General features: G+C 34.9%; 1 protein-coding gene across 5 annotated transcripts in view; it reads right to left on the bottom strand.

Annotated features, from left to right (window-relative positions):
• The window catches only part of EIF4E3 (eukaryotic translation initiation factor 4E family member 3), a 46961-nt gene that overhangs the window by 8095 nt on the left and 11200 nt on the right, over window positions 1-27666 (bottom strand). For all 5 annotated transcript variants that reach the window (XM_074198720.1, XM_074198722.1, XM_074198725.1 and 2 more), the window contains exons 2-5: window positions 20134-20206; window positions 10243-10337; window positions 8241-8301; window positions 3332-3398 (exon numbers count right to left, since the gene is read on the bottom strand). In XM_074198720.1, the coding sequence (XP_074054821.1) occupies window positions 3332-3398; window positions 8241-8301; window positions 10243-10337; window positions 20134-20206 (296 nt within the window). The remainder of the gene's footprint in view (window positions 1-3331; window positions 3399-8240; window positions 8302-10242; window positions 10338-20133; window positions 20207-27666) is intronic.

Here is a 27666-nt window from a genome sequence, read left to right as displayed (position 1 = left end):
CAGTTAGAATAGTCCCTAAAAGAAGGTCAAAGACATTTCCAGTGCTAATACAAGGGGATTCGGGTTCAAATCCAAATGCCTAATGCTTACTGTGTGACCTCAGCAGTCATAATCTCCCTGAAAAATGGGGAAACAGGAATTGACTAGATGATCTTTCAAGTCTCTTCCTGATCTAGATTTATGAACCCACATCCTCTTTGGACATTTTTTGCTTACTTGACAGTGTTATGGATAACTGAAGGGCTAATTCAATGACCATTGGATGAGATGTTATTGCAATTATTATGTTTACTTTTTCCATTTTTGTAGATTCAAACAAAATATTAGAGTTCAAAGGAACTTTTGGGAATATATTTTCATGCAAAGGTAGTAGCCTCAAATAATATCTCATAGTAAATATTTGTAACATTCATTACAGTAAGACAAATAAGTTGTGCTATAAACAGAATCACAAGACAACATTCAGAAAGTAAAGTGAAATACACAAACATCAACAAATTTAGAAAATGAAGTCATATAGTTCTTGCTTGATTTGTTTTACAAATTTTAGCAAGTTTCTCTTGCTTTCATTTGGAAGATAAGTTCATTTGTATAAACAGACACAATTTAAGTCAGGATGAGTTTTGTTCTTAAATTTTTTTAAAGATTCACTATATTGCTTTATTTGAAAAAATAATTTGAGTCTAATAAAAGGGGGCAAGGAGAATTAGTAAAGCAGGAAGAAAACTGAGCTTATGGCTAGAAAACCTAGATTCTAGCTTTAGCCCAGGCTGAAGCTATATGACTTTGGAAAGGAGGAAGGAAAAAGGTCTTTATTGAATATTTGTTATATGCCAGAAAATGTGCTGACAAAGAAAGATCACTTCACTTCCCTAGCCTCAGGTATATTCATTTAAAAAAAAAATGAAAGTTGGGATTCAATCTTGAAAATCCATTCCAGATTTACTATTTTATGATATGTGTTTAGAATTTTTTTTAAATGCAGATTGGACTAGATCAGGGGTTCTTAACCTAGATTTTATGAATAGATTTATTTGATAATTTACATAGGCATATATCCTATATAATTTATTTTATGCATTTGGAAACAAGACTCTGAAAACAGGTACATGGGTAATACAAAAAAGTTGAGGAAGCCTTATCCTAACTCTGAGATTCCAGCTTTGAAATTCTGCTATTCTAACAGCTTCTATTTAGAGAAAGTATTTTTTTTAATCTTGAAGTATTAATAAATTGGCTATCACATTAGGGGTGAATAATCCTCTTTCCAATAAATCTAACAATACAATTCTTGGAAAGAGGACTATTCACCCCTAATGTGATAGCCAATTTATTAATACTTCAATTGCTTATGTAAACTATTCTGATTTCATTAAAAACAGAAATAATGGGCTGACATTGTGGGCATACACACATATAAATATGCATGTATGTGTGTATGTATACATTTATATGTATGTGTATATACATATATATACACACATACACACACACACTCACACACACACACACACACACACACATATATATATATATAGAGAGAGAGAGAGAGAGAGAGAGAGAGAAAGATTATGTGTGAGTGTGTGAGAGGTAAATTGTATCAATTGTATCTTACTAGCCTAGCACATCACTTACATGAATTTAATATGTGGGCACCAAAAATTACACATTAAGTAAAAAGCAAATTATATGGAAGGGCACTTCTGGCTATTCTGCAAACCTACCTAATAATCATACATGGAATTAGCTAGCATGAACATGAGCCTATTAAATGTGTATTATTTCAAGAGAGTTGTGTAATCATAGATATTCTTTACTCAAGTTTGGTTAGCTATTTTTACTTAGTTCATCTTTCTTAGTACTTGAAACAGAAATAATTCATACAAAAAATTGCCTCTCAAAGAGATTTCCATGTTTGTAATTACACACGTTATATTTTAAGCAACATTTAGTCAATTTTATTATTATTATTATTATTATTGTTATTGTTATTATTCCCTGCTAATGCTGAAGTGTACTAATAAAATTAAGACTTTAATCATTTATTTGGCTGTAGTCATTAAAAAAAACCCAAAACTTGCCTATGGGTAGTTTCTAGTCCCCCTTGAGGGAATGCTCAGTAAAATCCACAAGATCTAGCAAAATACATTTTCAAGAGTGTGTACTTTATTTAAAGGCCAAATTGGAAATAGAGGGAAACAATTGTTGATTTTATACTTACCCAAAATATCTCTGAATGAAATACCCAAAGAAGAATCAAAATGAAGTTCATGTTCTCTTTCTTTGAGGGGCATTACCTGAATAAGGACCAATAACTTTACAGGACTTTGGGAAATTCATTCAACTTTTTTTTAAATGAGCTAGCAAGGTTCAGAAGGCCCCGAGTTTATCATCACCCATGGAACAATCAGGGTTGTGCAGAGCAGCACAGAGATAGAAGTTAAGCATGAGCCCTGCTCATTCTGCAGCTTCAGTGATAGCTTGGAAATGAGAGTTTGCTTCTCCCAAATAATACAAGAGGGCAAAGGGGCAAAGGGAGAAGGAACATTAAAGACCAAACCAAATGGGTCTACCTTCCCACACTCTTCAGGAGGTACAGTTGACCCTTATTTGTCACTTTCCTGATTCAAAAAGAAGTGAGACAAGAAAAATGAAAACACTTTGTTTAGGTTAATAGCTCAGTGGATTATAACATTTTTTTCTGTTTCCTAGTGATTGTGGAGAAAATACTATGACTGAATTATTTTTTAAAAAATAGGAAATAATTAAAATGAAGCAAATTGTCATGGGTTATATTTTAGATTTTAAAACATACACATAGAAATTTTACCTGTCATGTTTTTATACTTTGATATATGACAGAGTTTCTCCATATGTTTACTGCTTAAGTTTCTATTTCTTTCCTTTTTGTGTAGGATGAGATATATTTATTATATTTTATGGAAAAACTTGGACAGTCAACCACTAAATTGATTAAAATCTTACTTAACTGTTCAACTGCTGAGGCAGCCCATGGACTGGAATAGAATGTCTAAAGAAAGCACCAGAATTTGGACACATAAGAGTTAAAAGACTAAAAAAAAATTTTTTTTCACTTCTGACCTTTCAGTAGGCTACAAAAAAAGATAGTACTAAAAACCACTGGTTACACACACAAAAAATATCTAAGTCAACTACATGGTAACAAAATAAACAGCTTATAAACAACATCATATTAAAAAGCCACAAAAATAAAGCCCAACAACAGCTTCTGCCAAGGAACAAACACAAAAGCCAAGCACTAGGTACATATACGCACATGCAGCTTGAGCCATGATTTTTTTGTTTTTACCTGCTGTAGAACAATCTGTAAACTGTTCCCCGATAGTTGCTAACAACAACTCTTTCCAAACTGTGGGCTAACATGGAAGAGAAATACATACACAAATTTTCAGACAGTGAAGTTCAGGAGCTCAGTGATTGCTTTTTTGTAAGGAAACAGTTTTTCAAGCTCATTTGGAAAATCCAGACATCCCCAAAACATATGGGCAAAAATCTTTAAAGATTTAATGACTCAACAAAAAGCATGCCTTTCCAAAACTGGGCAAGGGCACTAGGGATACAAAGATGAAGAAAGGTAGTTACTATCCTTGGGAGCCAATAATTGAGATGACACAGTAAGAGGGAGACATCTATACAAATAACTGTAACGTAAGTTTGGGTTTGATTAAATGTGGAGGAGTCAAACAGGGTGGTGTGAGAAATACAGAAAAGGAATACGTCTAGAAGGTGGTACCAAGGAACACTTCATGAAGCTGGATGAACTGAACCAACCTTTGAGGAAATAAAACAGTATTTCAACAGGCAGAGATGTAGGGAAGGGTTGATTCCAGGGATTAGATATATAAAGGTATAATGGTGGGAGAAAGCAAAAACAGACCTGGGAATATTGAGTAAGTTAAGATATTTGAGACAAAGTCTATTTAATTTTTGTCTATATAAACCCATTGCCTAGTACAGTGATTGACACATAGTGGGTATCATATATGTGCTTCTTGATTGAAAAATTGATTTGAATTCAAGTAGAAGTGGGAAATAAAGGTTGTGAGAGCTTTGAATTCCAAGCTAAGGAGTTTTTATTTTGTTTAGGAAAAACAATACTGAATGTTTCTGAGCCGGGGAATCATGTGATTAGATCTGTGTACTGGAGAGATTATTTTGGCAGCTGTATGGAGAACTGTAGACAGGACAGGCTGGAGGAGGTTATTATATAACAGACACTTTTATAACAGGAAAAATCATAATGAGCTGTGGTAAACTGAGACAAAGAGACAGAAAGATTAAAGAAAATACATTTCTAGTAAAAGCATTGATAATGTTCAGAATAACTTTAAAAAAATTTTTAAAGTCAATGACACTCATAAGAGATTAGGAGAGATTAAAATTCCCTTTGCAATAGCCAGAATGTGTATATATTTATACAAATATAAATATGTATGTACATACATGTACATATACAGATAAATGTGTGTAATAAGTTTTTCTATTCTTTCTTAAATAAACAAACATATATCTTTCAAGTTTGCAAATAACTTAATTTCTGGGTTAATTTCAAAAGTATCAAAACACTGTTGAGATAGAAATAAATTAACTTGCATATTTTAGGTCTGTGAAACTGCAAGGATTTTCTTGCATTGGACAATGTGTTAAAATGTGAAAAAAAAATTTAAGCTGCACAAAAGACTCCAAAAGAACAGAGAGAATTAGTTTAATTGTTTTTATGTCCTTTGTCAAAGCTGTCACAGTTTCAAAATGTCACAGTAAATAAGTCATTGTTGGAGGGAAGCTAAAAATTTTCCTGTGAGCTAGTGAACTTTTTGCATTGAATTGCAAAGTTAATCTATTGAGCTTAATTCTTAGTAATGAAGACTCAATCATTCAGACCATTAAAAAACATTTTTTTGAGTGTTTTCTTAAGTTCTAGGCAGTGTGTTAATGCTGAGGAAAGGGAAAAACCATGGTGTCTCTTCTCAAGAAGCTCACATTCTAATGGGTGGGGGTGTGGAGTGTCAATGTACAAACAATCATAACTATAAGATTTATATAATGTAAATGGAAAGTAATTTCAGAGGAAAGGTCTAGGTTTGGGGTTGGGGGTGAGTCTTGAGAAAAGCCAGGGAAGTTAGGCTTTGGAGATAAGGAGGAAGACAGTTAATGCAAAAATACATGGAGTCAGGAAATGAAGTATCTTGAAGGAAGAGCAAGAGTCCCCATGAAGCTAGATCAGAGTACACAGAAAGGAAGAATGTTTAAGAAGACTAGAAAGATAAAAGTGGGGCTAGGTTATGAAAGAGTTTTAAATGCCAAGCAGAGGATTTCATGCCCATTTTTGAAATAGGCAAAATCCTTTCAAATATAAAAGTAGAGTTTATTTTATAAATGATCACTGGACTGAAAGAAACCTTTGTGATTCTACCTTAGAAGTCCTTCACTAGCTTTCTTGACACATAGGTGTTATAATGTCATAACTATGCCCCTATGGCAGAAAGGACTGAGACCTTGGCATCTGTCTGGTTGAATCTGAATCTCAGCAGAATGATGTCATTGCCAGGTCTATTTTCTTTCACTCCTCAAGTTTCTCCTATGTTTTCACTGTAGCTTATGAACTCTTTTTTTCACCTTGGTCTCTGTCACTCTCATTCTCTTTTATTTACTACCAAGGAGTTTTTTCAAAGACCTTTTGCTCTTTTTCTAATGTGTCTTTCAGTAGTGACTCTACACAGCACTATTGATTAGGAATGGAGAAGTTAAGATCAGTGAAAATTAATTATCCTTTTGATTTCATAGTTTCTGCTGCAGTTGCCTTCAAGGGAAATTGAGTGCAATGCTACTATGTGTTAATTAAGATTTGTGGAAGGTCTTGTCTACTTGGAGAAAAGGTACTGGTATAATTATAAAACAAAAATCATTACTGTTGGTGACTGTTGCCAACTAAAAAGGCTCTCTAAAAAGAAGGAACATAGTGATTCTGCTATTAAGATTATATTCATGGGTCAGCAGAATAATTGTGGATCTGAGGTCAGAGGATCAAGTTTGAATATGGGCCCAGTTAACTGTGAACTGGGTGATAGAAATCAATCTAATGAGTGTGGTGTCTTCTAACTCAAAATTTAGTATGAAAATGTCATTATTCAAACTCTAAGAATGCTATTGAATGGAAGGGATTGGGCAGGGAGAGAGGGAAAGTCCATCCAGACCACCAAAAAAAAAATCACAACAGCCTTGCATACAATAGCAAAAAAACAAAAGCATATAATCTGAGTTAGTTAATGGCAGAAAAATGGACTATGATCATAAAGGGATACTACTACTACATCATAGGTATTGCAAATATCAAGACTATGAGGAAATACGGGAAGCTGTTGAAGGGAAAAGAAAGCTAAGTCAGAGCAATAGATATAGTAGCAACAACAATGTAAACAACATTAATATAATCCAAAGAAACCACAGAAGTAAAAAGTCAAAAGGGGAAGCATCAGAAAATGGGCATTTGTTAATATTGTTAAAGCCAATGTGTGCTTTTGAAAAACAAATCATAAAAAAAATGAACTTATGGTTTTGTATATGAATGTTTAACATTTTTGAATATTTTGGGATAAAGATAAGGAATTAAGAAATTCCTTTCAAATGAGGCTGATATCAGTTTCTTTTAAAACTAACTAAAAATAAGTTTGAGCAAATAAAAAAGTGAAACTTGAAAAATAAATCTTTCTCTTCCTCCATTCTTTCTCTTTCCCCTCTTTCTCTTCTCCTTCTCCCCCTCCTCTTTCTCTCTCTGCTTACCAAGCCTTATGTAGTTTGTTATTTGCTTCCCTAACTTTTTTTTCTTTTTAATACATATGCCAAGTAACAGTCAAAACTTGGAAGAATGTATCTTGACTAATAGTTTGCACCTTTAACAAATAAATCTGGTTCTATACAACTTAGACATATGGGTCCCTGGAGGGTTTTCAGTTCTTTTGAGCACACGCACATGAAAGAAACAATGGAAAGGTGAGACTGGGTAGTATTATTTCTTTTATCCCTTATCAAGGGCTGTTTTTGGTTTGCTAAGTCTTAAGGTAACATTTTAATGTTCATTTTCGTCCAATATAATAAATGAAGGCCCATGTGGAGATACTTCTTTTTAACTCTCAAGGAGTCTATTGAAGATATCTAAGGCTATGCTTTTGAATGCCCCCACCACAGCAAAGAACTTCACATCTCCTAGGAGTCACCTTGACCTTATTTGATACAAGAAGGAAAGGGGGTCCTAGTCATCAGAGACAAAGTCCAACATCATCCTAGAGCCCATAAATAGTCATAGTTCTTGCCTTATATCCTATAAGCATCCATAAGCAGCCTAGTGTCTCCCCAGTCTTGGAGAGTCACCATATAAGAGTTAAATTTATTGCAGATACCTAATCAACTTAGTCTACTGCAACTAGTCTACTGAAATTAAGCAATCCACCAACTGAGACTTCCCCATTAGAAAGAGATTACAGTTGGACATTACCACATCAAGTATATACTGAAATATAATTATCAAACTACAAAAAGTTAAAAAAAAAGTTCACTGTCCCATGTTAAGAGTCCCTTAGCTTAACATGATCTATCTAAGAAGGTCATAGACTGAGTGACAGAGTTGAAACCTGAACTTTAACTTTTTGATGTTCAATTAAATAAAAAACAAATTCTATTCTAAAGGGGCTTGTGAAAACGTAATCACTATGTAAAAGAAGTGTTCTTTGAAGTTATTCCAAAGAGTTATTTGGAGTTATTGAAAGTCTTTGGAGCTATCCTCTATTTCATAAATGTCCTGCTTAGGGTCTTTATGTTCCAGTGATAGTCAAGATGGAATTTAGTATAATCTTGGCTAACACAGGAGTAAAACCATCTTATATTGCCAGTTGAAAAAAGAATGAGAGAAATAATTTTCTTAGGAATAGTTCCCTTTTATACCAGTCTGCCTAGCCTTGAGTTTTGCAAGCTGTTTCATAAGTCAGCATTGCTATTGCTACTTTATAGAGGAAGAGAAATGATTTCCCAAGGTGGAAGAGTAGGGCAGAGAAGGGGCTAAAAGAATAACACAGGGTTTTTCATCATCACATTCTACTCAAAGTCAACTAAGCTACCCTACTCTGGAAAGCACAGACCTGTCTGCTAACACAATAAACAAAGGTCCAGCTGAGTCATTTCCAGAAAGGCTCTGGTACACATACCGTGCTTTCCTTGGGGACTTTCATTTTCCACACGCCACCCTTTGCATTGCTTTCTTCTTCCCTAATTTGAAGACAAAAAGATTGAAAAAAGGTGTTTGCATGGATTAAATGACTATATCTAAGGTAGATGAGTGTACATACAAGGACATATGTCTATATGCACATATATTTTTTGATGATTGAGTGCATGTGCACATCAAACTATATGTGATTTCTTCAGCCTGGATACTCCACTACTCCCTCCATTCCCTTCTCTTGTATTCACCACAGCCCTTCTAACAAAAGGAAACATCCAAGAAGGACTTTTAAAATTTTCCTTTTTTTAATTATGAACTTAATAGTCATCAAACATTCAAGTAACCAATGAACCACAAATAAGATTGCATATGAAACCACAAGTTTGTCATATTTGCTTTGTTTTTTAAAAGACTCTACAAGATTTCTTTTTATTTAAATTTGTATTTTAAAAGACTATATCCAATTCAACAAGGTTGTTATCAAGTATGACTTAAGTGGAGAGGACAGGACAATAGCCAAAATAAACATAACAACATACTTTAATGGCCTTGGAAAAGAAAACAAAATTAAAGAATCTTCCCCTTGAAGATTCCCTTTATTTCATTTTCTCCATGGGCAAGAGAAATTGATGGGAATAGGTCAGAGGGTTCTCAAATTCAGATCTATAATTTTTTTAATAGTTTGATAATTGAATTTAAATAAAATTATTATTATTATTTTAGGATTTTTTTGCAAGGCAAATGGGGTTAAGTGGCTTGCCCAAGTCCACACAGCTAGGTAATTATTAAGTGTCTGAGCTCGGATTTGAACTCAGGTACTCCTGACTCCAGGGCTGGTGCTCTATCCACTGCACCACCTAGCAGCCCCCAAATTATTTTCTTTTGTAATTCTATGCATTTTATTTTATGTGCTAAAAAAAATATTATTCTGCAAAGGGATTTCTAAATACAAAGAGAGATTAATGGACCATGAAATAGATGGAAAGAAAAGAAAAACAGAAAAGATCATAGATTCTAATCTTCTGCCTTTGGATTTCCAGCATCTATGAACTTAATAGGTTCTTAATAAATACTTTATGAATTAAGAGTAAGAAAAACCCTGGTACCATTCAGGACAATGGGGGTTACAGGGTTTGGGTATATGATCCCAAAGGTGACAACAGATTGAAAAAAATAAGGGACTGTGTGGAAGTCTTAATAGATAAAAAGAAGGGGGGGAGGCACATTGAGAACTGCTAGGTTTGAAGTATAAGGACCTGTGTTTGAGGCTTGACTTTGGTGATTTTGAGCAACTTTTCCAGCTCTTAGTTTTCTAATCTCTCAAATGACAGGGTATGAGGGTGGAAAAGGGTACTTGATGATCCCTTAAGGTCCCCTCCCAGTTCTAAATCTATGATTCCTAATTGCTCCTTCTCTCATATAGCATTACTAATCTATTAGTATTCTATATTTCAAACATACATAAGGTCTATTTTTTAAAAGTTTAAAACATATATTCTACCTTGTCTCTCCAAGAGACTATAAGTTCCTTAGTCCAGGGATCATATCTAACCCAAACTATCAAAAAGAAGGTTTCTTGACCTTTTCTCTGTATTGGACCATTGGAAGTCTGGTGAGGAATACAGACTCAGTCTCAGAATAATATTTTTAAATGCATAAAATAAAATAACAAGATTGTAAGGATATTAAAATAACAAGTTTACAGAATAACAAGACTCTAATACATAAGAGTTTAATATAAATAATTATTTTATTGACAACGAAGCAAAATATTGAGGAGAAAAGGCTGAAAGCTACCATATTGACAAAAGACCTTAGACGACCTAGGTGGGCATGTTTATCTTTCACTAGTAACTCATAAAAAGAATTATTTTCAGACTTAAGTGGTAGAGAGTCATGGTTTTATTCCAAGTCAATACAAATCTATTTGCTTCACTGTGGTTTCCCTCCTACTTTTAACCTGAAATTATACAAGAGTTACTTACCAGAGTGGTCGTCTCTCTCCCCTCATTAAATGATAACTACATCTTAGAGGCAGGTTAGTCACAGGAGGAATATTATTGTACACACTCCAGAATATCTTGGAAAGAAAACAACATATTTTAGTTTAATTCAGAGCTTTTTCATTTAACTTATATGCTACTAAATCAACAAAATTAACACATGCAGGAAAATATGATTCTCATTAAGTTATAGCTATTAAAAATAGATTTTTTCTCATTATCACTTTCAACTTTCCACTAGCAACATTAACATTTATAATGATGGAGAGTTTTTACTTGCTAAAATCATGCCAAGTTCTATGCTTGAGTTCTATGGTTACTGAGCAAATATTCTTATGCAACACGAAATCATTTACAACTAGGAATTGATTGGTATCTAATGATTTTTCTGACATCCTAGATGATTTCTAATTTCTTTCTTAAAAATAATGTTTCAATTTTCTACCTAGACAAAAGGGAGTTCTAGGAATAATGGAGATGGATTCCTTGGCCATTTCCTTTTCCTTTGTGAAGAAGGGGGAAGGGATGAAAAATGTCTAAACACCACCCCCCCACGCACACACACTCAGAATGATGGAATAATGTTCAAATAAATATTTACAATTTACAAAATAGTTTCCTCATAGATCATTTCATTTGATCATCATAAAAGTGTGAAATGAATAGAATAGTTATTGCTATCCCTATTTGACAAAGGAGGAAACTGAGGCTTAGAGTATCTAAATCATGAATTTACTTTTTTTTGTGCCTCAGGTACTTTTAACAGTCTAATGAAAACTAAGGAGCTATTTGAACAGTAACATTTTTAAATGAATTAGACAAATACATAGGAATACAAAGAAAACACAATATATGTATAATTGGCTATATATAGAACATTAAAATATATTAATACATTACATAGATATATAAATATATTGTACATTAATAGTTATTAACATCATATATAAATATATGTGTATGTATGTATTATATATGTATGTATAGTCAGATTCAGATGTCTGTTGTTGCTGTGGTTGTTGTTTTGAGACAATCTCCTTCTCTCATCCAAGCTGGAAATTTAGTGGCCATTCTTGGGTCTGATTCTATTATTGATCAGCCTGAAAGATTTGACTTGCTACTTCCAACCCAGGTAAGTTCATTCTTCAGTGGGTAGATAATAGCATCCCAGTCTTGGAGGCTCACCATGCAAGTGCAGATTCAATGGAAAAATTGTCTACTGCAGCTGTGAATTCCTGAACTCAATTGATCCAACATTCAATTCCTCATTAGGAAGGGATAACAGGTGTACACAACCACACCAAGTAGAATCCAGTTATACTGAAGTACAGTTATGAAACTATTTTAAAAAAAAGCTCCATGACTTCAGGTTAAAAATTCCTAGGTTTAAGGTGACCTGTCTAAATTCATGGATGGAGTGATGGAACTGAGCCCTGAACATTAACTTTTTCACGTCCAACTGTATGAAAACACAATTCTACTTAATAGATTGTGAAAACAATCACTATGTAAAAAAATTAATGATTTTGTGTTACTACTTTCTCCTACATCCGTGGAACAGAGCAGGCTAAATTTCAAGTCATATGGCCAAAAGGCAGTCATTTAGTAGACATCTCATCTAGACATTCACCCTAAAATCATAAAAATCCCTTAAAGTGCCTGTTGTTCACAATGAATAGCTGTGAGTATCCACCATGGGCAATTTGTTCTGGTTATTATGTGGGATGCTTACAAGAATGACAAAAACCACAAACTTTATATATCCTTTTAAGAATTCCAAATCAATTTACATACACATTATCTCTTTTGAGCTTCACAATAATCCTTTGAGGTTAGAAGAGGTATTATCATTTATATTTTACAAATGAAGAAACTGAGGCTTGGAAAATGGACCCATGATCATGTGATCTCAAGTCAGAAGCAGGATGCTCCTGACTCCTAGCATTCTAATTGCCATGCTAAATAATATTAATAATAATAATAAATGAACATAGACAATTATACTAAAAAAGTAAAATCATTATTATTTTATTTCTTTGACATCTTATTGTCAAACTGGGTCATAAACTAATATTTAGTTAATTCTCTTTGTTCAATAATACAATACATTTTAGGAGCAAAATAACTATGACTTTAGAATGTTATCCTAACAATACAACAAAATGGGAAACAGAATAAAATGTAAGTCTAGCCACAATAAATTATACTGACTTCTATGGCATAAGTGCTTTAGAAACTGAGTTTTAACCCATCTATAAAAAAAAATAAATTTAATTTTAGATTCTGAAGAAAAGAGGATTGCCACCAGACTAATTTTTCTCATTAGTCATAAATTTTCTTACATATAAAAAAATGATCAAATTATTTGTTTTGTCAGATGTGACAGGTGGAGATTACAACCCAGGATGACAGAGCTGGACTTAACTCTTACTTAACAGATTTTAAATATTTAAATGCTTGGATATGGGCGCAAAATTGCTTGGAAAAATATCTAATCCACTTAGAAACACTCCTATTTAAAGGCAATAAATCATTCAATCAGTCAACAAGCATAAATAGGTAACAAGCTACCTAACAAGTGTTAAGCAGGCAATGGGAATATGGAAACTAGAGGAAAACAATGATCCCTGCCCTCAAAGAGTTTACATTATGCTAGGAGAGTATAAACTATGCTCACACACAAGTAAATACAAAATGTGTACAAAATAAATGCAAAGTAATAGGAGAAGTTGGGACATTTAAAACTGGGGAAAATCATGGAAAGCTTCTTGGAAGTATATTTTGAGCTGAATCTTGAATTAGGCTAAAGATTATCAAGCTACTTCTTTAAATGAGACTTCATATATATATATATATATATATATATATATATATATATATATATATATAATAAGCTTCCTCTAATATTTAGAATTCTTTGATAAGCCTGAGAGATAGTAAAATGCTGAAGGAAGCAATCTTACATAATTCTTTTGAAATCTATTTTACTGCCAAACTCAAATCATTGTAAGGTTGGAAACTTAATGAGACATAATTTACATTTTCTACAACATTACAGTTTCCATCCAAGATTCAGAAAACAAAAAGCTATAAATAAAATCCTAGCAAATGGTTTTCAAATAGTCTTTACATCTAAAATAATTCTATTTGATTTGACTTGTAAAATAACAAATCAATTCAGTATCTTTGTTTACATATATAGCTTATTATCTATTTTATGTCAATGACAATTGAGGGATTCTCTTATTATTAATATTAAAAATAATAATCATAGCTGACATTTGATAAGTACTTCACATTTTACAAGGTGGTTTATAATCACTATCTCATTTTCTTTTCTATATTTTCCCAGTGAGTTTAATGAAGGCAGATATGACATAATTATAAAATTTAAAAAGAGGGCAGGTTGTTGAAAGAAACAACTAATGTCTTAAACAGTAGTCTGGATGTTTATGGGCTGACAGTCAATAAGGCTGAATCTAGTACAATAAAATATAATAACGATAAAAATAAATTCCTATACTTGGGTTAAAACAAAATCAACTACCAGTATAGAATGGGGGAGGTAAGGCTAGATATATTCCTATTTAAATAATCTGGGGGTTTTGTGAAAAATCTCAATAAGAATAGAAAATATTTTTATTCATTAAAACTCAACAGAGTGATATGATATGCATGTGAATTCACACTCCCAAAAGAGAACTCTAACATTTTAGCTTAGAATGATAGCCAGAACAAGGGAGTACTTGGATCTCTATACTAAACTTGGTCAGTTTATATCTACAGTATATTAATGTCCAGTGCATAACACAAGTTGGCAGAGTAAGTATGATAAATATTTGTTAATTGATGCCAAGTTCCGAGGACCATTTTTAAGGTCATTGGCACGCAGGAACATATCTGGGTCAAAATAACCACCAGGGTAAGTGGAAAATAGCTCATGCTACATGAGTAAACACTGAAGGAATGGGAGACGGTAAACCCAAAAGGGAGATAAGACAATGATCCAAGAATTAAAGAGCTGTCTTATAGAGGAGGAATGAGATTCATCCTTCTGGCTCCAGAAATCAAAACTAAGAGTCATGGGTAGAGACTGCAGAGGGACAGACAAGCTTCGTGTAAGGAAAACCTTCCCAAATGCTAACCAAAAATTAGAATGAATGGCCTCAGGAGGTAGTGGATCCCCTTCGCTAAAGGTCTTCAGACAAAGCTGGATGATCCTTCATCAGGAGTATTGTACAAGAAATCCTTGGTCAGTTATGGGTTGCGTTATAGGAGCCTTTGAGCTCCCTCCCAAGTGAATCTGCAATTCTTACAGCCCCAGTAAAATTGTATTGACGGACCAAATAAGGCTCAGAAAGATGAAATATTTCCTGTCACTCGTCAAATGAAGGACTTGAAACTGATCTGATTTGGTCTACTTTTTTTTTCCAAGACTATATTTCCTAGATTCTCAAAGATAGCAAGAGTAAATGCAGCTAGAACCTAAGCCACATTCTCCTAAATTGAAAAAGGCCCCAAACTAATTTAGATTATATATTTAATTTTGCATGATCCAGATCTTCTTGAAGACTTTCATATCATCAAATTGATATGTATTATATTTCAATGTTCAAAGCATAATGAAATCCCCAAATTGTCTTGAACTCTCCTTTGCCAGTCACTTCAATTGACTCAAGTTGACTCAAAGTTGCTCATGCTCATGTTTCCATCCCCATCCCCTAAAACATAAAAGAAGAACCAAACAAATAGGTAAAAAAAAACACTTTGATCCTACCATCCTTGATAGTAGTAGTCCTATATTTTCTCCTTTCTTTTCTGTTAAACTCCTTGAAAAAATCTATATTCAGTGCCTCCACTTTCTCTCTTCTCACTCTCGTCAACTCTTTTCAATGTAGTTTCCAACCTAAACATTCAATTGAAATTGAACTCTCTGTAGCACCTAACAGTACTGATTACCCTTCTCTAGATCTTTCTCCTTTCTGGATATTCATACTATTCTTGTCTTGCTTCTCATTCTTAGGTCTCTATCTGACTTGTCTCTTTTGATGGATTTTTATCTTTTTTTTATGACTTCTAATTGTAGGTTTCTCCCTAAGGTATATCCTGGATCCTGTTCTTTTTCTATACAATTGGTTCCACTATAACATAACCCAAAAGCACTGTGCTAAGCAAAATCATGTAATAAACACCACAGAGTTTATGGAGAAAATAGAACCAAGATCCAAACCACAAAAATCTCATCAATAATCCACAGAAAGATAGGAACCTAATAAAATATCATAGTTTTATACATGTTAAATCATTTTCAAAATTCATAAATTCTACAACAAAGAGTAATATCTTCAGCCTCAGGATATTGTTGAATTTGTCCCCTGGTTACATGATCAAGTTGGGCAGGTTGTTAACAATGCCAGGTCTCCACAAAAATAGTATAGAAGCAAACTTGAAATTTGTATTATGTTCAAAGTGTTCAATTGTGACAGAAGAAATATACATTTTTGAAACATAGATTATTACAGAGTTGACTCTATATCATCTTCCTTGACAATCAATTACATCAGCTTTAATGGATTCAATTATCATCTTCATACATATGATTCAAGATGTATAAATTCAGCCCTACTCTCTTAATACTGCATCTCTAACTGCCATTTGGACATCTTGAGCGATATGTCTCATAGGCATCTCTAACTCTTCAGTTTAAAACAGAATTGTTTGCTCCCAAGCTCTGTGCCCTGCTGAACTTCCCCATTGTAGATGAGGGTATCACAATTTCCAAGTCACTCAAGTTTGCAAACTCAACTTATTTCTTGACTCTTCATTCTCACCTCAGATAGTCAGCTGCCAAATTCATAGTTTCTATCTTCCCAATATCTTTGATATACATTCCCTTTTCTCCAATAACATAATCAATATCCCTAGAACAGGTATTCATCAACTCTGGCTTAAACTGTTGTAATATCCTTCCTGCCTAAGTCTCTACTTCAATCCATTCTCCCCACAGTAGTCTATAATTTCTTTTTCTTGTTGTTTTAAAAAAAATTTTTGCAAGGCAATGGGGTTAAGTGGCTTGCCTAAGGCCACACAGCTGGGTAATTATTAAGTGTCTCAGTCCAAATTTGAACTCAGGTCTTCCAGACTCCAGGGCCAGTGCTCTATCTACTGCACCACCTAGCCACTCCAGTAGTCCATAATTTCTTAACCATCCCTTTATTCAATAAATTCCAGTGATTGCCTATTACCTTCAGCATCAACTATAAAGTCACCTGTTTGGAATTTAAGGCTTTTCCCAACCATGCTCCTTCCTATATTTCCGGTCTTCTTACACTTTACTCCCTTCCATATTCTCTACAGACAACCAAAGTGGCAGTGGCTTTCTTGCTATATACCTCTCACAGTCATGCCTTTGTGTTTGCTGTATCTCACTGCTGGAATTCTTGTTCTACCTCCAAGTTTCCTGAGCTCCTTTCAAGACACCTCAAAAAATACCTTCTGGAAGAGGTGTTCACACAGTCCCTGTTGCCCCTTGATGCTTCTACTCTGGACTTACCTCTCTGCAATTTCAAATGGATCCTGTTTGTAGCTCTTTTTGGAAATATGGTTTGCCCCATTAGAATATAAGTTTCTCAAGTCAGGAACTCTTTTTGTGTTTTTGTCTTTCTTTTTAAAATCCACAGTGCCTAAATCAATGCTTTTTGAATAATTGATTGTAAAGGAATATAGCAATAGCGTGGGGGGGGGGGCTAAGAAACATCCATTTTCATCATTCCAGAAGAAAAGCAGAGTTTCCTTTTCAGAATTCTGTTCTTTATATTAAAAATAAAAAGCAATGATCTCTAATCTTTTTTGGTAGAATTAATGATCCAACATTTCACAATAAAATAATGCCTGAATAACAAAACAACTTAGCATAGATTGTCAATTAATAACCAGAAAAAAAATGTTACCCACAAGTACATTTGGAGAAAAAGAAAGATTCTTTTGACCTAACAGCTTTCAACCCACACAAAATTTACAGCACAGGGAAAGAACAATAACTGTAGAACAATGCTTAAATGTAACTCAAGAATTAACAAAGTTTCCATAAATTACAATGATTACAATTCCATAGATTACAATGTCTACTTGGTTTGTAGAAATCTTTGCACTCGCCCAGCAGCGTACCTACCTCCAAGGCGAGGTGTCTGTAATTCATACATTACAAGCTTCTTCCTTGACAACAGTCAAGCACAGACCTAGATAATGTCATTTGGATGATGACTGCTGATGTCATTTCCTTCCCTAGACGTACCTTCCCTATGGTTCTCAACATCTTGAATGGTCCAACTTGAGGTTGCTGTTTGCTAGCATTTAAGTGTCCACAGAGCTCATTTGGCAATTAAAATACCCTGTGACAATACTTGAAATCACTAACAATGTTTCTCAACTCATGTAAGCAAATTTCTAAAACATATTGTAACTACCACTTCTTTCTCCTCTCCTATTTCTCATTAGATAAAGATCGGGGACATTCATCCTGCCTCCACTCAGTCCTCAGCTCCTGCCTCTCAATTTCCCTTGGGTAGGTGGATGTGTTAGAACAACACTGGTCATATCTACTGATAAAAGGAAAAGAAAAGAGGCACAAATACCTCAGAATCCCCCATCCTACCCCTTTCTTAGTTTAAGCAGTGATCCCATAGGCAGCAGCATCCCTAGTCTCTCACCTGGAAGCCCATACTGTTTTCTATCCAATGGGAAGTCATATTACCCAAATAATTTGTACAAATTACACACAATTTAACATAACAGTATAGAAGCACCATGCATAATGGTTGGATAAGAGTATTGATTTAAGAGTCAGGAAGCCCTGCCTCTGATTCATCCTGGGTAAATGACACTGTATCACTAACATTTTCAATGCCTCCCAAAAACCCTAAATGTTACAAAAATGGCCAATCTGCCTTGATAGGGGGTTTTCCTCACTAGGATTATTCTTTAAGAATGAAATCACAGATTCAGAGCTCCTCACCACTTCCTTTACCCCCTTAAAAAGCATTAACACAGGGTAAGAAACAAATTTAAGAAAAGGAGTGTGGTAGTGTAGAAAGGGCTGGATTAGAATTGACATTGGGGAAGTCACAAAATCTGAGACCTCAGACTCTTCATCTGTAAAATGAGAAGATTGGGCCATTAAGGTCCCTTCTAGCTCCAAATCCTAGGATCTATGGTCTGAGACTAAGTTTGTGCAAAACAGCATAGGAAGAAGTCAGATTGAGTACTAAGCTTGGGGTCAAGAAGACCTGAGTTCAAATCCAGCCTCAGACACTTACTAGCTATATGACTGGGCAATGCCCTTAATAGCTTATTGCCTCAGTTTCTTCAACTAAAAATTGGGGATTAATAATAGCCTCCACCTCTCAGAGTGGTTACAAGGATAATATTACTAGTACTCTTAGGACAGTGCCTATAACAAAACAGGTTCTACATAAATCCTCATTCCCTTCCCACTAACCAGCTGCAGGCTTGTATCCCATCACCATCTACCTAGATCATTTCACTATCTGCCTTTGCTGTTGATCTACTTCATCTCCCCAGATGAGGATCCCGAACACCCAATCTGAGACAGGAACTTCATTATGGTTCTTCTTGAATTCAACACCCTCCCAAAAAATGCCTAGGGCAGTTAATCCACTCACTTTTGGAATTTCTGTCCCAGGGCTCACCTCAGTTAACTAGTGACTCAGTACATCAAAACTAGCTAATTTAGTCTTTTCTATATACTGGCCAGTCCTAGTCACCAGACCATGCTTTAGCTTTTTAGCCTTCCAGCTAAGTAATGGTGTACCAGGTATCTCACTCTGCCTACAAAGCAGCCATATACTACCATGACAAGAAAAAAAAAACCCAAAACCTCCCCATTCTCTCTTGCTCCCCTCCACTCATGCTGTCTTTGGTAGGACTATCTCTTTTTAAAAAAATATTTATTTCTCAGTGCTTAGCACACAGCTAGCACTTAATAAATAATTTTTTCTCCTTTTATTTCTTTAGTCACAAATGACTTAGCATTACAAATTTCATGGATGAGAGCAATAGAATGAAGTGAGTTAAGTGTGTGGCTCATTCTTCACTCCTAGGGGGCAGCCTAAAAATGAATTTTAATGACAGTGCAAGATCAACGATCCTAGATTAAACACTCAATCACCATAACAAGGTAAAGGAAATTGAAAACCCTTGTTTTCAAAATTGGACCACTGTATGTAACTCCTCCAAGAAGCTTTAATCGTCATGTGTAACATGTAACACATGTGCCACAAAACACAAAATATCTATAATAACATGAGGCCATCCATAATCTCTGGCTTATTATTGAATGTTCATGTAAATTTGCATTGCATTGATTTTATACAATTTGCAGGCATGTGATACAGACAGAGCTGTAAGCTCACTGGGTACAGGGATAATTTCATGTTTTGTGTTTATGTTCCATACTTATCAGAAAGCCTGGCAGAGTTAGCACTTAATCCATTGTTTTATTTGTTCTTCATTCTGGAAGAACATCATGCCTTCAGGAAGATGACACCATGACTTACAAATGAACTAGATGTAAGTGAGGGAAGGCAGTGCAAAGTCGCCAGCCTCGCTTTTCCCTCCAGAGTCGTCTGGGTCCAGAGGCAAGATAGAGATCAGGACAACTGGAGATGGCCACATCTTAATACATAAAAATGTTGTAAATGTGTCTCTCATTGCACAAGCTTTTATCTCTAGTTTTAGATCTGTATGAACCTGACCTTGTAAAGCATTTCTCATGTTCTCATTTATAAGACTTTAGAGAAAAAGCTACTCACTGAAAACATGTACTTAAATAACTTGACCTTTCATTTCTCTTACCTGCACTGTTTGCACTGTGTAGATTTTCTTCAAGTTTGATGCACATTCAGCTGCTGTAGTACCAGGGAGAGACCTAAGTAAAATATCACCCCCCCAACAAAAAATTAAAGTTAATAAAAATACTTTACCAATTATAATTAAGCTAAATTGTAATTAATAGGTGTAACATTTTAAAGTAAAAAGTGCCCATAAATCATAAATAAGTGTTTAAAACTTTTTTAAAAAGCCTTAAAAGGTAAAATTTTGAACTAAAGAGTTGGAATTGCTAGGTTGCTGTTTATTTTAAAAGGTGCTGAAATATTATTCTTGCTTTTTAAAGTAACGTGTTTATTTCTTTAAGGCAGAACCATAGCCAAAGTCCTTGGAAGCTTAACAATAACTAAAAATGAGCTAGGAAAGTTTTACAGTCTAAAGGAGATGAATAAAGTAAAATAAATAAGCTATAAATAGCCTTTTGCCATTGGACCTTAAACTTCATAAACTAGTTATGTTAGTTTACAGATGAAGATGGAAAACATGAAGGATTATTGCTCTGATCACTATTATGTGGCAGAACTAGAAACAGGAGTCATGGAGTGCAGGAAATAAGAGTTGGAGTTGGAGGTAGCAGATCTCAACTTGAATCTCAACTCTGCCACTATTTCTGCGGCACTAGGTAGCATCATGGATAGAGTCCTAGACCTAGAGGCAGAAACCTAGAGGCAGAATTTAAGTTCAAATTTTGCCTCCAATACTTACTAGCTCTGTGACTCTGGGAAAGTAATCTAACCTCCCTATGACTCAGTTGTCTCATACCTAAAATGAGGATAATATCACCTCACAGGGGTTTTATGAAGAGAAGTCCAAGTAATATTTGTGAAACATTTTGAAAGCTCAAAACACTATAAATGCTGCTTCTGAGTATCTGCAAAATGAGAATAAATGGGTAAAAAACCAAAATAAGTCTGTAATGGTCTCTAGTCCTCCTTGTTCCTTTCCTGAGATAAATATATGCTTTCATCTGCTCACTTATCTATGATCATAGATTAAGGGCTGGAAGGGATCTTAGAGATCATTTAGATTTTCTACTTTGCAGATGGGTAAACTGAGGTACAGAGAGGTTAAACAATTTGACCAAAGCCACACAAATAATAACAGAAGGACCTGGAATTTGAACCCAGGCTCTTTGACTGTAATGCCAGCTCTCTTTATAAGTATCAACCTGTTTCTTTACTTGAGGAATAAAGTTTAAAATTAAAATCAAACCTTAATTTAACTGTATTTTCAAGAGGTTTCTAAAATAATTTCCTCTTTTATAGTTAGAATGCACTGCTTCTGGGGACAAGAAACTAAGAGTACTGTACTTTTTTTTTTACAATCAGCTAAATCAAAATGTTCATCATTAATTCACTTTATAGTCCACTAGATGGCAACATACTACAGCATCTCATCTGACATTCTACACAGCAAGAGTTAGAAAACTGTATTAATCTCATTTATTCTTGCTTGGGCTGGATGGGAATGGTAGAGGAGCAGGTAGAGGAAAATGGAAAGAAAGGAAAATAGATCTCAGGAATATTAGGGAGTTAAGGTCCTTAAATTGTGCCACTTTTTTTAGTATCATATTATGGCTGATCTGACTTTAAGAACATTGAACACTTAGGATGATAGGAATCAGGATGAAGAGGAGAATAAATATATTCATAATTCTGCAACCTCACATTGATAATTTGACAAAATTCCAAGGTATAAGGATTAGATATAATGGAAAGAGGGTTTTGGAAGTTAAAAAAAACTAGCAAACAGCTTCTCTATTAAAAACTAAAGAGTTAGGGGCTGCTAGGTGGTGCAGTGGATAGAGCACTCACCCTGGAGTCAGGAGTACCTGAGTTCAAATTCGACTTCAGACACTTAATAATTACCTAGCTTGGGCAATCCACTTTAGCCCCATTGCCTTGCAAAAACCTAAAAACAAAACAAAAACTAAAGAGTTACAAGGAGATGTATAATCTAGCAGATCCCAAATGACTGAGATAGTTTCTTTGCTCACCAAAAGCTTTGTTCTCTGAATTACTTGTAAAAACCCTACAAACTGAGTCTAATGGAGCACCTTGAAAATAATAGGCATTAAATAGTTGATGAAAGTCTGAACACCCTTTTAGTCATCTAAGTGTCAAATTTCTTCTCTTTAGCTCATCATCCATGCCTATTTTTATTTTCATAACATCTCTAAAAACCTCACATTTAGGGGTGGCTAGGTGGCGCAGTGGATAAAGCACGGGCCCTGAAGTCAGGAGTACCTGGGTTCAAATCCGTCTCAGACACTTAATAATTGCCTAGCTGTGTGCCTTGGGCAAGCCACTTAACGCCATTTGCCTTGCAAAAAACCTAAAAAAAAAAAAAACCCTCACATTTATTAAGTGCTTACTATGTGCTAAGCATTGGCAATATAAATGGAAAAAGAACATACAGTCCCTAGCCTCAAGGACCTTGAAGCCATTCTACTAAAATGAAAGTAGAAAGAATGGTGCCCTTGGATACATATTATCTCCTTGGACCAGACCAAGTAATTTGGCCCCTCTAGACCTCAGTTTATTTATCTGTAAAATGAGGGGACTATAAACTGGTCCCTCAGGTCTCTTCTAACTCTACATCCATAATTCTAAAATAATGCATAGAGGGGCAGCTAGGTAGCGTAGTGGATAAAGCACTGGCCCTGGAGTCAGGAGTGCCTCGGTTCAAATCCGGTCTCAGACACTTAATAATTACCTAGCTGTGTGGCCTTGGGCAAGCCACTTAACCCTGTTTGCCTTACAAAAAAACTAAAAAAAAATACTGCATAGAATGTATGAGTAATATATAATAACTCTATGTTAATATTTATATTAAGCAATAAAACAAATATATTTAACAAATATTAATATAATATATAAACATAACTAAAAAGTCATTCAGGTGAGATACAAATAGCAAGTGGAGAAATCAGGAAGGCAGAGGCTCTGCAGCATATACACACACACACACACACACACACACACACACACACACACACACACACACATATATATATATGAAAAGGAAAACTATTTCATACATATAGAACAGGGGAGGAGTCTCTGATAGTTCTGCTTTGCTTTCAATGCAAATACAATTCTCACCCCAGTTGGGGCCCTTCTCACCTCTTGCCTAGACTCCAGTCATAGTTTTCTGTGTATGTATTTAAAGGAACCTTTCCATATAACAAGTGGAACATAAAGAAGATAATATATAAAACCATGCACACCACTTTTTTAATATATTAATTCCACATACTACACTTCGTGCTTCCTTCTGAATTTCCTTCTCAATTCTGTGCATTTTTATATGTGTCAGTGGCCAGGATATTTTTCTTTTTCTTTTAAACACTGTATACATTAATAGTAGTACTGTGAAATGATCAACTATGATGGTCTCAGTTCTCAGCAGTTCAGTGATTGAAGTTAATTCTTTACAACTTTTTTTTTAGGTTTTTGCAAGGCAAACGGGGTTAAGTGGCTTGCCCAAGACCACACAGCTAGGTAATTATTAAGTGTCTGAGACCGGATTTGAACCCAGGTACTCCTGACTCCAAGGCCGGTGCTTTATCCACTGCGCCACCTAGCTGCCCCCGAAGATAATTCTAAAAGACATAATCTCTATTTTCTTTCTTCCTTTCTCTAGTATTTTCTTCCTTAAGGATATGTTTTATTTGTCAACTCATTCGATTTTGATAAATGCATGTCACAGAAACAAATGTAAAGACTATCAGACTGCCTTCTATTGGGGAGGGGAGAGGAAAGGGGGAAGAGGGGGAAATTGTAAAATTGAAAACTGCATAAAACAACTGGTAGAAACTACAATTGTATATATAATTGGAAAACAAATTAAATATTTATATTAAAAAAAAGACATGATGGAAAATGTTATCTAACTCTTCCCTCCTGAAATTTTGTTTTACTTTATCTCTTGATATATTTTTTCTAATTATTGAAAACACGTTTTCCTTTGAGTCTCTGCTTATAGTGGTTATAGAATCACTCTCTCCTTTTGGGTAAGAACTTCAAAGGTCAGTGTATGCTTCTTTTTTACTCATCTCTCTAGTCTTAATTCTTAAAGTATTGTGATAGGGCCAGGATGCATCTACCTATCCCCTCATCCCCACTGTGCTACTGGATGGTTTGGTTGGCCCTACAATCAAGGCTCCACCTGGGTCACTGCACTCAATTGCCATCTTCTGGAGTGTATCTGTGCAAAAGTAGGTTTAAACCCAGTCCCTAATACCTGGATCTATGGAGGTAAGAACATTGGATCTTCAGGTCATTCTATGGTATTTTAACATCTCGGAGAGCCCAATCTCTGTCCTGTTGTGTCCTGACTGAAATTTCACTACCATTTGTGCTTAAAGTCTCTCTTTTGGTTTCTGATCACTATGGAGCTTTCCCTTGGGAGCATTCCAAACTTGCTATAGGTGAATGGACACTCTGGGAACCCTCCCTCTTGTTTGATTGTGCTGGTGCTGGTTTTGGCGGGTCTCTTATGCTGCTATCTGATCTGATTATTTGTACAGTTCTGGGGCCACTTTCTCTAGTTTCTCATGGGATTTCTCAACCATCATTCTATCTTTGTTTATATTTTTCTTGGGACAGGTACGTGGGAGCTGGGCTGCCCACCTCTGGTCAGGCATTTATCTTGACCAGAATTCCTTCCAATAGTTTCTTTACTGATGTTGCTATTTCCCATCTCTTTTCTTCAATTCACACTTCAAATCAATACCCTTAACTCTTAAGTCTTACCATGTCACTACACTGCAAAAAAACCTCATTTCCACTGGATCCCTATTGCCTACAAGATAAAGCACAACATTTTTTGTCTGGCATTTGAACCTTTCAAGGGTCAGCTAGGTGGTGGTGCAATGGATAGAGCACTGGAATCAGGAGGATTGGAGTTTGAATCCAGCCTCAGACATTTGACTCTTACTAGCTGTGCTAGCTGTGTGACCTTAGGCAAGTCACTTAGCACTAAATCACCTCACACCCAGTGTCATCCCCAGTTGTTCTGATTCCTATTTGGCCACTGGACCTAGATGGCTCTGGAAAAGAAAGTGAGGCTGGTGACTAAGCATAGCCCCCCTCACTCAAACCCAGTACATGTGCTTGTCATGGCATCACCTACCTGTTGTTGTGGTCTTCTTCAAAAAATGAAGGACCAAAAAACCAAAAAACAAACCAGGCCCTACAAAATCAAACTTTATCCTTCCAGACTTATTTCATGTTACTCACCTTAATTTACACTAAATTCCAATCAAATTGGCCTACTAGTCATAACCTTAATCTCAGTAAAGCTTTTCATCTATCTTTGTCCAGCCTATCCCACCTCATGTCTAAAATGTACTCCCCTTGCACCTCTGCAGAAGATAGTACTAGGAAGTTTATAAAAAGCTGAATGTGAATCAAAGGACCTGGGGATGAATTTCAATTCAGGTAATTTTTACCTATAATCTTTGAGAAAGTCACTTTTCCTCTCTGGCACTCATCTATAAAATGGGGAGGTTAGACTGGTGGATCTTAAGGTCCCTTTTAGCTCTACTTTTATGATCCTGAACTTTCCTAATGTTTCCACTGAGGGGGTAAAGAAGGGCAATGGGGACTTTTTTTAAGCTACCGGTATCTAATTCTTTCAAATTATCTTGTAATTCACTAATTGTTTCCCTATTATTTTCCCCAATAGAAGATCATCTTCTTAAAGATGGGGGCTATTTATCATTTTTGTCTTCATTATATCTCTAGAACTTTACACAGAATAGAGGCTCAATTTTTTTTTAATTCAAATGGTCGATAGTATGAGTAAATACTTAACAAGGAGTATATTCAATAACAATGACTAGCATTTATATAAGCATACAGTATGTGTCAGACATTTTATTTACAGAATGTATGATAGCACTACAAGGCATTTGGTAGACTGAATATGTCTATGCCTGGATCAACAGGCAGAAGAGAGAGTTGACTTCAGAGTCAGGAAGAATTGTTATCAAATTTCTTTGACATATAATGACAACGATGCTGGGAAAGTCTTGAATCTCTGAGGGTCCCCCTTCAGTTCTCTAAGAGTTGAAATTATATAACATAATCGGATCTGCATTGAGAGAGGGAGTTCCTCACTGGGAGGTCCCAACATCAATGAAATCAGACATCTAGTACAAAAAAATTAGATATGTGTATAATAAAATTATGTGTGAATACACACACGTAAAATTATATGTGTCTATGTGTACAAAAACTACAGGTATACATACATACATATATTCTATAAAATAGATTTTATAATTTTATCACCATACATTCTGTGAAAAAAACACAAAAAAGGAATGCTCTTTATTAGATACTTGTCATGTTATAGACCATTTTAACATACATTCCTCTATTCTGTGCAAGTCTTTATGCTAGTTACTAGGGATGTATAAAGACAAATATTAGGAGGCAGAGTATAAGAGAAGATACTTCTAGAGTTTCAGATGCTTGAATTGTAAGGATCATTATAACTTGATAAAACTCCTTTGGGTGCATAAAAATATCAGAAAAGAGAGACTTTTGTGGCAAGCATCTGCTGCCAACAGAGATAAGTGAAAACCATTAAGTAAATCTGAACTGCTGAAATTCTGGGTCTCCTTTCCTTATTTAAAATTTATCAAGACTAGATATACATACACACATATATGCATGTAAGCATGTGTAATTACTATTGTGATTACGTTTTATTTTCCAATATTAAGTCTACAATAATAACTACTTTTAACAGTGGGGTGGAAATGATACCATATTCAATCAGTGTATTACTAATAAAAGTGCCTTGTGCAATGATTAAACACACATCAAAATGGATTGAATGGACTTATGGCTTCTATGTTATCCCAAGCTTCAATGAAACATTATTATTATTTTATTTTAGTAGGAGTTCTCCATCACTTAAATTATTTAAGAGATGAGAAACATTATATTTTTTTAAAAATAGACTTCTTTCTGCTTCTTTTTATTTTCAATCAAAAGGGTCTTTTTCCCCTATATAGGATTATTCATTCTTTTATTTGGAAGACTTTGTAGAACTCTTCCCTCCGATACATTCAGGAAACATACACTTGGGCTCTCACCAAATCAAACTCAAATCCCAATTAAAGCATTGTCAAAATGGTTAAATCTATGGCCATTTGCTTCAACTCCTATTTCAGTTAACAAGTGTAATACCTTAGAGACCTGTCAGAATTAGGGATCTTTTTGACCTATCTCTTCTTTCCACTTCCCTTGACCTCTCACCTTCCTCCTCCACCTTACTCTTGCTCTTCTCTCTCTCTCTCTCTCTCTCTCTCTCTCTCTCTCTCTCTCTCTCTCTCTCTCTCTCCTCATCTCCTTTCTTTCTCTCTTTCCCTCTTTCTCCCTCCAGATCTGGACCAATTGGTTACTAACTTTTAAACTCAAAACTCGATTAACAGGAGACTATAATATTTTGTTAACTTCAAACCACACTATATTCCATTAACCA

This window comes from Macrotis lagotis, chromosome 8 (genome assembly GCF_037893015.1).
Source record: "Macrotis lagotis isolate mMagLag1 chromosome 8, bilby.v1.9.chrom.fasta, whole genome shotgun sequence".
NCBI classification, from domain to species: domain Eukaryota; kingdom Metazoa; phylum Chordata; class Mammalia; order Peramelemorphia; family Peramelidae; genus Macrotis; species Macrotis lagotis.
This window is presented reverse-complemented; position numbering and strand designations above follow the sequence as displayed.